Source organism: Cinclus cinclus, chromosome 13 (assembly GCF_963662255.1).
Source record: "Cinclus cinclus chromosome 13, bCinCin1.1, whole genome shotgun sequence".
NCBI classification, from domain to species: domain Eukaryota; kingdom Metazoa; phylum Chordata; class Aves; order Passeriformes; family Cinclidae; genus Cinclus; species Cinclus cinclus.
In genome coordinates this window covers 21,847,982-21,859,311 of record NC_085058.1, presented here as the reverse complement: position 1 = coordinate 21,859,311, position 11,330 = coordinate 21,847,982, and the positions used below count along the sequence as shown (strand labels likewise).

At 39.4% G+C, this 11,330-nt stretch overlaps 1 protein-coding gene across 2 annotated transcripts in view; it reads right to left on the bottom strand.

Annotated features, from left to right (window-relative positions):
- Nucleotides 1-582: 582 nt before the first annotated feature.
- Nucleotides 583-11,330, bottom strand: part of IQGAP1 (IQ motif containing GTPase activating protein 1) — a 47,851-nt gene continuing 37,103 nt past the window's right edge. For both annotated transcript variants that reach the window (XM_062501809.1, XM_062501808.1), the window contains exons 31-38: nucleotides 11,134-11,236; nucleotides 9,523-9,658; nucleotides 8,117-8,204; nucleotides 7,481-7,693; nucleotides 6,194-6,360; nucleotides 4,472-4,594; nucleotides 3,470-3,578; nucleotides 583-1,941 (exon numbers count right to left, since the gene is read on the bottom strand). In XM_062501809.1, coding sequence (XP_062357793.1) covers nucleotides 1,828-1,941; nucleotides 3,470-3,578; nucleotides 4,472-4,594; nucleotides 6,194-6,360; nucleotides 7,481-7,693; nucleotides 8,117-8,204; nucleotides 9,523-9,658; nucleotides 11,134-11,236 — 1,053 coding nt within the window. In that variant the 3' untranslated portion in view covers nucleotides 583-1,827. The remainder of the gene's footprint in view (nucleotides 1,942-3,469; nucleotides 3,579-4,471; nucleotides 4,595-6,193; nucleotides 6,361-7,480; nucleotides 7,694-8,116; nucleotides 8,205-9,522; nucleotides 9,659-11,133; nucleotides 11,237-11,330) is intronic.

Here is an 11,330-nt window from a genome sequence, read left to right as displayed (position 1 = left end):
AACAGGGAGAGGGATTGAGCAACATTTATTAAATAAGTATTAAGGATTTATTTCTTGAAAGAAAAAGAACAAGATAGAGTGAAGTAGTGGAAAGGAAGAGTGGGGGAGCACACAGGGCAAAGAAAGGAGCACAAAAGACACACTGGACAGAGAGAAGGAGTGGGAAGTTGGATATGAGGCTGAAAGAAAAACAGGAACAAACCCCAGGAGTAATTATTAGAGAGTGTGGCTGGTGAACATGTCAATAAACCACCAGCCCAAACAGAACCCATTACTGTCATGGCTCGGCCTGGGACTCATCAATTAACCTCTGTCTCTTGGCAGGGCCATAAAGCCCCTGATGAAATGAGGTGAAAGCTGAATGGTTGATGTGCTCCAGCTTCCTTGGGCTTGGTAATCAATTTTTTTAATTGGGCAGGCCACATGTACACCAATACCAGAAAATGTTTAAAAACAGTATAAACACCAGCAAGTTTATGTATTTTCTTCCAAGAGAACTGCAGAAAAGTTATTGACAGCCATTTCAAATACTAGGAATGTCTTTCATGAGAAAAAAATATCTAAGCTGAAAGAACTGCCTCACTGTAGATCAAACAGTTCATTTAAACTCTGAACAGTAACCTGAACAAGCAGGCCAACTTCAAATTTGCAGGAGATATGTCCCTTAAAAAAAAAGTTAAGGAAAAAAAAGAGACATCTAAAGCCAATGAATTTAAAGGTCAGATTGTATTTTTTAAGAGTCTGCATTTTTATTGGATATAGCAGAACAGCCAGCACCACCACCACCACTGTGAAGAAGTGCAGACAAAACCTCCATGAAATAATAAACAAAAAAATTGAGTGTAGCTGGAAAAAAATAACTTTTTAAAAGTTAATCTATTTGAGATAGGCTCTACCTACAGACTTATCCAAGGAAGAAAACTAAGATTTACTGCATGAGACACAGATATATAGAACATTGCTCTAAACTGGAAAAAAGGAGTGAATTTTACATTTCAAATGCTTTGCAAGCAACATTAAAAGTTAACGTGCCACAGGACATTTTTTCAGCTGCTCTCCCCTTCCACAAAAATCTTTTTATCTATAAGCTCTATTAAATACATTCCACAGTCCCTCCATTTAAGGGGACATCTGTAAATTACTACAGTGTGATAAACAAAAACAAAGCAAGAAATATGAGACACTAAAGCTGCTATATGTGACTGTAGTATATAATCACAAATTGTTCAGTAACTGTTTATGATGCCTATTGATTATCCTAACAGCAGTAGTTCTAATCTTGGCAACTGGCCACTGCCACCTCTACCAATGCAAGTTTGCAAACAAAACGGGTAACCTAGACCTTTGACCATGTTTTATATTAGTCTTTGCTGCTTGAGAGTAACTGGAGCTCAAATACCACCCGCAACCCTTTTTTTGGCTCTCAGAAAGAGGCTAACAGACCTCTACACAGTGCCAGCTTTCTCTTTGCAAAGGCAAACAAGAATTCCAGCCTCACAAAGCACATGATTAGGCAAATTAAGCATTCACATGGCCTAAGTATACTCTAATATTAGTTTAATTCCCAAAACCATGTAAAAATACATTCTAAAATAACTGCTCTAAAGGAGATCTTCAAAGTTGAACATTATAAATAAACAAGAAACCAAATTCCTGCAGACTCAGTCAGGGCTGTCAATTCCCAAGAGGTTCTTAGTCCTCCTTCATGATACATTCAATACAATTAACACAAGGTGGGAATATACTGATACATCAATACATTATTAAAAGTTTTAGGAGCAGGTTTCTATCCATCTCTCCTTTCACAGACTTGCTGGTAGAGGTCAGTTACTTCCCATAAAACTTCTTATTCAGAAGAAAGATCAGAAGATTGACATTCACTTTTGCTCTGTCGAACAACTTCATGACAGCAACACCTTCATACTGCAACTGCAAGAGATCCTGCCAGAGAATATATTAATGAGTGAGGAAACCTCAAAAGTTTACAGAGAATATAAAAGACTCTGTAGTACAGTAGGATGTTAAAGAATATCAATAAATAAGTACACACTGTAAGATAGAAAAGCAAGACTTATTAGAAAGCCACTCTTACTGTGTAAAAAATAGTCATTCTAAAGCATTTAAGACCTTAATTATTTTAAGCAGTGCGTTTAAAAAAACATGTTACAGAGCAGAAATAGAAAACCATTCTAAGTAATCCAAATTTCAGATCTAGCCATCTCCAGCCTTGTCATTTACACAGCAGCCATAAATTTGCTGTAACATTTAAAGTATTTATGTGCCTAGTTCTATCATGTACCCATGAAAAATTACAACATTCCAGTGTCCCTTTCTGAAAGCTTTAGTTGCCACAGATCTCAGGGAAGCAGCTTACAGCACTTCAATCTAGGGCACAAAAAGAAATGGCATCTCAGTCACTATGCATATGGTGTCAATTCAGTCTCTGAGGTTTTTACATAAGGCAGTACTTCTAGTTATACTTCACTTTGTCAGCAATGCACCTGCACTGATTTTTATCTCACCAATTACATTCCTTCAGCAATTCCACTCATGCAGGTAACAAGGCGGGTAAGTGTGGGCATGTGGATGGACATGTGAGATGTTGTATCCCATGTTGCTGTCCTCTGACAACATTTGCTTTATCTGCAAACCACTGCTACAAAGGCATAGTGGTATAGTAAACTATGTGCCTGAGAAGCGAGTAACCTTGGGTAGCCCCCTCATGAACCAAGAAGTTCATGACCAGCTCTGATGGATTAGGACCAGAACAAACCAGGGGAGTCCTCAAAGCAAACAAAAGGTGTGAGGCAGCCAGTCAGGTGGGCGTGGACTAACTGCAATGCAAGGTGCTACTGCACACCATCTGTTTCGAGATGCCTAAGGCTTCCACAACGAACAAACCTAATGAATGCCAAGATGGACAGGGAGTGGGCAAAGAAGTGGAAAAAAGGGACAGAGTCACCAGATGTAACATTACTGGCATGAGAGAAAGAACAGGGAACCGTTTGGGAAAAGGTCAGTCAGCACACCTGTTCTGGTGGCCTAAGTCAAGTCTGACACCTAAGGAGGATACCTAAGAACTGGAAAGAAACGGGGAAGTATATGGTAGAAGAAAGAATATCAATACATAATGACTGGCTGAAGGTATCACATACAAGCCCAGGTGACTGTTGCCACAGACTCTCAAGCTCTCTCCTGTAGCAGGAAATTGTTGAAAATACAAGTGTTTGTTTTGTGTGTGTATGTGTACACATAATTAAGAACATACACTGAGATCAGGCTTTCATTAGCAAAGAAGTAAAAAGCAGTTTAGATCCCCTGTACATGCTGCATCTGTTTCACCTGCAACAAATAGGTTGCTTCTGAGAGCATTTTTCAGACTGCTTAGGAAAAAACATGTCTTTGCTGTTTTGATGAAGATTCTGGCAAGGGGAACTTACATGACACTATTAAATAGGACAGTTCTCACCTGATAATGTAACATAAAGGTTTCCATCTGTACACCCATGAATTTTGCTTTAACCTCAAAATCTCCTACTTCTTCTGTTGGACTGATTTCAAAAATCACGTTTTTAAACCTATGAAATTTGAGAAATGTAAAATCACAGGGAGGGAATACATGAAATGAAGCATAAAGATAAATTTCTAAGAATTCTATTCTTAACTCTTTATTATCCCCATTTGAAATGAGCCCATAAAAGCCACCCAGACTCAATACAACAATGAATGGAAGCCTAACAGGCTCTATGTCTGGTAAATCACATCCTCACACAAGCATAGCAGGAAACAGGATCTTTTAATTTAGCTTGTACAGTCTAAGCAGTCTACTTCAGTGCTGCAGATTCACGCCTCATTTAGTGCATCCAGTACAAAGTATGATTCAGAGTTGAAAAAATTCTAGTAACAGTCAGCTCCTCTATATTCCACACAAGCTGTGCCAGCTTCTCAAGGCTAGCAAACTACAGTTGGAGAAACTCGAGCTAGCATTAAGCAGATTTTTCAACAATAAAAGCTATTTATCATACCAACAATTCAATCAAGGAGGTACCCTTACATAACTTTGGGGGTGACAGAGTTGTTGGGGGTTGTGGGAAGAGGATGGGGCTGGGGGAAAGAGGATGTCATGTTTAAATCACATTACAATTCTTATTCAAAGAATTGCTTTGCTCCAACCTGAAAAAGACAGCTGAAGAGTGATCACTATGCATGGTTTCTTGGCCTAGGGATGCCAGCCTAGCAACTTTTTCAGCTTTAATGGCTAAGTCTACTAACAACACTAAAATTCCAAGAACAAAATGGCAAGACAATGTGACACAACCTCAAACAGATCTCAAAATTGCTGTTCCTCAGCTGTCACCTAGACTATAGTACCTAGACTAGTTCTACCAAAAATGCAAGAATTCAGCATACCTATTTTCCTTTTCCTCCAAAAAGGTTATTTAGCTGTAAAGAGTTTTAGAAAGATACTCACTGGTTACCTTGCAGGTCCTCAATCTCTAAAAGCACTCCCTTCTCATGAAGCCGAGCTGCTGTGTATTTCAGAGAAATCTTTTTACTATTTTTGCCTTTCATCTCTCGAGGTTTCTTGGAGACTCTGGGGACAAAAGGCAAACCAAACAAATTAGAAAATCACAAACAAGTAAAGACATTTTGAGCAATGAATCTTCAAACCTATTTGAAAGAGGGCATAGAATCAATACAGCTAATAAACTATGACATGAACTATGATAGATAATGATGTACTTCTACTAATCAATTTACCTACAAAGCATTTATAGCCCAGACCAGATCTTTAATTTTCTATTATTTGCCAATAACATTTAAGCAGGAAAATAATATTAGTACTGAATAAATATTAAAAAAAAAACCAAAAAACAACAACAAAAAATACCACCCGAAACATACTTGGTACTTCATAAAAAGCAATACCATCTGTCATTAGGCAAAATGGGGTCTAATGACAACTGACATGAAAAAAGCTCAGACTACTCAAAAACTTCCATCTATTTGCATTATGCAAATGAAAAGAGTTTAGATTCTCACATCTGACTGGAGAAGACCAATATTGCCCCCCCCACCAGAAAATCTGAATTGTTTAACACGGTAACAGCTGACTTCATTTTGTCATAAAAACAGGGACAATTTGTGATCAAGGGTTTCCTTGTAGGTAAGGAAATCATTCTCTGTTCCCAAGAAGGATGACAGGACAGACTGAGCAGTAATTGCATATGCAGACAAGCTTCACACCACTAGACTCTCTGCACTCTCTTCTTCCAAAGGGACCAAAAAGTCTTTCAAGTCTGTCTTTCTGACTCCAATCATGGCAAGGACCTCTCCCTGTATTTTCTTACTGCTGCTGAGACCCTTTCACTAGAACTACTGCTGTGTGAAAGAGCTCGGACGAGGAGCTTTGAGTAGATAGGTTTGTGGTTCTTAGCAACACATGCTTTCTTTTAAGAAGAACCTCTAGGGCAATGGAACCACCTGCTGCAGGTCATCAGGTTCAAGACCATCTAAGGAACCTGAGGGTGTGCAAGTCCATGGACCTTGATGAGATGTGTCTGTGGATCATCAGGGAACTGGTGGAGGAAGTGGCTAAGCCACTATCCATCACATATGAGAACTGGAAAAGGAAAATAAGGAAGACAGTCTGTCTCACCTCCATGACTGGCAAGATCCTCCTGGAAACTATCCTAAGATACATGGAAAACAAGGAGATAATTTGTGACAACCAATATACACCTTCACTCAGGTGCCTGGCCAATTTGGTGACCTGCTACAAGGGGGTTAATATACCACTTCTGGATGAGGGAAAAGTGACGGACAATCATCTACCTGTATTTGTGAAAAACATTCAACAACATTCCACACAACATCCTTGCATCTAAATTAAAGAGACATGAATTTGACAGATGGATCACTTGATGGATAAAGACTCAACCAGATAGTCACACTCAAAGAATTGCCATCAACAGCTTCCTTGTGAGGGTTGTGACGCCCCAGGACAAGCTGCCCTGGGAAGCTGTGGTTGCCTCATTCCAGAACTGTTCCAGCCCAGGCTGGATGGGGCTTAGAGCAACTCGGTCTAGTGGAAGGCGTCCCTGCTCATGGTAGGGTGGTGGCAACTAGATGGTCTTTAAAGGTCCCCTCAAACCCAAACCATTCTATGGCTCTGCAATTCCAAGATACTTACTTGCCCTTGCTGGCCAAGTTATCCAAGCAGGTCTTTATGTAACTTTTGTAATAATCTACTTGCTCTCCATAAAAAGTAGCTTTGGAGTTCAAGGCATTGTATGTCTGCTGCAGCTTCACTAGCTCCGCCTTTCTTCTCTGACGGTATCTACGCTGATTTCTGATATCCTACACCACAGAGAAAGACAGGTATAGAGTTAGTCATTAGAGCTCTCCAGGTGCTCAGTCCCAGAGCCACTTGAAACACACTTTTTGTGTGTTTGTACTTGAAACACACCATTTGATTTTGCTTAGTCTTGCTTCATGCAAGGTTTGAGCACTCATTTGCACTTGCCCCACTTTAAGTGTCATAGCTTTTTCTCTGTGATGATTATTTGTGGAACTAACCAACTCTACACGGCGGTACACTTGCACCTTTTGTGGCCCTCTCAAATTTCAGTTCTGTTCTAGTTGCGATGACTGGAGTGGACACTGAAAGCCCATGATATAAAAGTAGCAATTTTTCCAGCACTGGGTAGGGAAAGTATCTTACAAATCAAGCACTACAATCATAGCAGCACACAGACTTCATTATTTTTGTCAGTCAGCCTTTAAGCATCACTTGCCTTAATATCTCAACAAGAAAACACTACATTCATTGACTGCTACTTTAATTTGTGAAACATATTATCTATAGTACAATTAATTCTTACCAGATCCCTGAAGGCAATCATTTAGTTGGTTTACTTACCTAATATTTCCTGAATAGTTTTTCAGTAAACAATGTGATATAAAATATATTGTCACTGTAGCAATATACAACAGTACTGGATCTCTTCTGTAAGTTTTTCACAGCCACCCCCTTATCATTTAGGTATTCTTTGACGGGCACATTTAAATCATTTAAAATAACACTTATGATGTCTTAGAGTTATGAGCAAAACTTCTTTGTGTGAATAAGCTTGTAGAGGCACTACTTGAATTAGTGAAATGGAGCAGAAAAACACACATCAGGACTTCCCTTCCAAGCTCTTAAGTCTTTTCTTAATATGTTTTCTTAATAAGTTTTTCCTCATAGAACCTGAGAACATGGCAACACAGCCATTAGAGGGAACAGAAACATTGTATAAAAATAAAGGACTTCCCACATGCCAGGAGGTGGAAATGCGGCAACAAAATGTGTGATTTTTTTCTCTATAAACTAGCTACTAAAAACCTTACTCTCCTCCTGAAAACTCATGAGAATTTCACAAAGCTGCGAACTGGGAAAACTCCGCCATGATTACTAGGAAACCATCAAATGGTATACCTTTGCAATGTCATTGATTAGTTCCTGGTATTTATTTTCAGCATTCACTGGCCCCAGTTCTGTCAACTTCTTCAGGCCTGCCTTGATTTTTTCTTTTTTTCCTTGGAGATTCAAGTTGCCATCTTCCTTTACAGAGATAGATTTTTTCATCTTATCAGGAGTTTTAGCATCACGAATGGCCCGTTTCTGCATAGCTCTATGATGCTCTGCTTCCTAGAAGAAGAAAAAAACCTGCAAGTTCATAAGCAGATCATTTTTAAGGTGACAAAAAGAAGTAGACACAGATTGTTTGATCTCTGGCATAACACAGGATAAAGAGTTTTGCTTGGCAATTCCCGTACTGACTCAAATGAACGCGTTTTGATGAAAACATCCTACACGTGGGAATCAGCAGAAGCCTACCTACCATCTAAAATGGTCTTCTACAGAAACAGTTTCTAGCAACTACTGCAGGAATAAGACTCAGACATACAATTTACTTCCATTGTACACCCTCCTGATTATCATTACACTCTGCTCCATCATCAGTGGAGACGGCTTCACTGCAATACCTAAACAGAGAGTCCCACATATACCCACATATATCTACACAGATTTCCTAGTCTAAACCCAGCACAGATAATACAGAGATCATACTTGCTCTAAGGTAGCTGAAGTTTCCAAAATTTCAGTCAGTGTCTCCCCTGGCTGGAAGCGGATTACATCAACAATTAAACGTTTTGTGCTGCAAAGAAATCAAGGAGAATAGGAGAAAAAATTTTAAGAAGAAAGACCTTTAATACTCTTCTGTTCTGCAAAAATACAAATGTTACTGCTTTATTTAAAGTCAGAGTATTACTAGATGAGCACTCAAGTAGTCATAGGCTAAACCAGACCAGAACCCTGAGAAACATTTTACTTTTTGGACAGTGTATTATTGGAAACATTATTACTGGTTGCCCAAAAAGTTCCTCTCTGTAATATGCACAATTTGCTCCCAGAAACTCCCTCGAATAGCAAGGATGCTACCCCATATATTACAAGGTACCCCCGGTACTGCCACGTGGACCACAGAAACTGCATTCAAGGTGAAAGATAAAGCAGGTAGCAGCCACAGCCCATTTATGCAACCACAAAAGCTCTATAATATTATCCATCCACAAGCACGCTTTAGTGATCTATAGCAGGTATCAGAAAACTCCGAAGGATTACTTTCTTATGGGCATGGGAGACAAGGTAGATCTCAACTCCAGTCTGGTGACAGACAGGGTCATTTCCTGAGGGTCATGATTTGAGCTGAGATTTAATCACAGTCGGTGTCCACTCTGAATCATTTCTGCCCTTAAGCCACACAACGAAACCAAACAGCATCTCGGCAGTCAGGCTGGAATTACTTTCGGAGTCACACACACTGCATCACACAGGCACCTTCCTCATCATCCACAACTTCAATGGCTACCAGTGCAACTGGTAAATCTTTACTTTTGAAATCAATGTCACCTTCGTCTGGTGGGTAGGAAAATACTGATGTCTCTTTTAAGAAGTCTGGTTAAAGTTATTCCTGGAGACAAAATTTTCTTGTGGGAGATCACTTGTCTGCCTAGGCCAAGTGCATGCTGACCAAAGATTTTTCAATTAAACTATCTAGCATCTGAGCATGAATGCATCAGAGGAGGTAAACATGCATTTGAATGTCAGGTCACTGCACTATATATCTCAGCAATAGGGATTTGTTGAAAACTGGCCAAGAGCCACTATCAGTAAAAAGTTTTCCAGAATACAGATTCTGACAATAATAAAATTCCTGACAGTCCATGGTTCTGTTTCCATTAAGGTCGTAAGACCCATGCATCTCAAAAAGGCTCTTAAGTCTTCATCATTTAAAAGTCATGCCACAGCATGGAAAAGGACATGGCTACAATCTCATAGTATTTAGAGTAACAGTCCCCACACATTTCTTTAAATTATGCCTCGATTCTCTTATTTTCACATGCAGATTAACTGTTAAAATTCCAGTTGCTTCTTCTTTTGAGCAATGTACCAGGTAGTTACCCCCTACTTACTTCAACAGAATTGTCCGTGCATCCATCTCTGCATTCTCATCACCAGGAACGTCAAATTTATTAGTGAGTGTGAGAGAAACCTCAGTCTTTGCTAGCATTTCCCTGTTGGGGTCATTAACATTGCCAGTACCTTCTCCTGCCAAGCAGAGAGTTTATAGATTAAATCACATTTTTTACCTTCTTGACTGTTAGGACTTCGTAATCTTTCCCTACATAACAGATCACAGAAAAAACAGACTGTTTCCTATACTGTCAAAAGGACACTTCAACACCCAAACCAACTTTTAAAGACATCGTCTTGAATATAGAATACAGACTTTTCTCATAACAAATCTGAGAGAATGCACTGGCCAGAAAAGCACCACAAAATCAGCATTTTGCACGCCTTAAAGATTTACATGTATTCCACACTGTATCTCAGTATCTCACAGAGAAGAGTGGCTCAACTGCCTAAAGTACTTTAGAAACAAAAATGTGATGATGCCCATATGTTCATGTCCTCAACAAAATACGTTTCAAGCTAAGTACAAAGCCCTTGTTAGCGTCCAAGCTTGTCATCATCCCTTGAACAAAGTAAGCTATCCCATCAAAAAGAAATTTTCTTGCTCTAATTGCATATGAACTTTCACCAGAACAACTGTTGGTACCTTCCCCCCATTTTTTAAAGGCCTGCAGAAAGATTGAACTCTTGACATACTAGCCACAGTGACACTATGCACACAGGAGAAATGAAATGGGGAAGGAGGGCAAGTACTAGCTAAACCCATGGTCTATGCTCGTCCACATAACGTTTCTTACATTTTGTTCTCTGCCAGTGCTTGGAAGAAAGTGTGGTTGCAATCACTCCTTTAGAAAGTTCCGACCTTTCTCGTTAGGCAATTTCAAGGTAAGTTTCTGCTGTCAGAGTATCCTCTCCAAAAACTGTGCCTGGTTTGCTTCCCTCCCCCCACAGACTAGAAACTTCAAATAACTGCAACGTAGAAACCAATGGAGAAAAACTTGTGCATCTTTTCCAGTATGTGTTATATCCTGAAGTAGTAAACTGTGCCTCAGGTTTCCAGAAGAGTTTCACAGATTAGTAGTGATAGTTCCTTCTTCCCCCAACCAGAAAAGGATAAAAATCTGTTTTCCTTATGGAAAAAAACTCTAAAGGAGGAGAAAAATGTTACTTGTCCAGATGCCTAAGACTCTTAAGGAACACATGCTATTTCGTACATTTATTACTGCACTCAGAAAGGAACACCTACACATCTCCAGAAAGGAGGACAGACCTTTGCAAAAAAGCTGGAACAGGGACACAAGCACAGAGAAATTGCTCCAGTGTAATGGAAGAAAGAAAATGTCAATATTCATCTGTCTTCTAGAAACTTCTAGAGTGGGATGAGGTGACGTGGGTGGGGAGAAGAGAAAGAACCCCTGTTTTTTTCAGGGCAGTAAATTATGCAGAGAAAATATACTGCAATGAATCTGCTGCTGCTCTTTAGAGCACATCCTCCTAAATGACCTGTAATGATTTCTTACTGTTTCTTTACTGCACTTTAGGTCATTTAAGGCAATATCACATATTAATTTAGCAGAACAAACTAGGACCAAATAGAACAAATAGACCACCTATTAGGGACTCAATTGTAGGAACCTCTCCGAGATCATCCAGCAGCTCATGAATTGGATCATTGTGCTCAGGAGCAATTGCATCTTGATGGTCTAAGAGCAACTAGATGAACAGAAAAAACAATTATGTTTTAATAGTACATCCTTTTCTAGATAGTAGAATTTCATTACTTCAGGCCAAAGTCACATACTCAAAT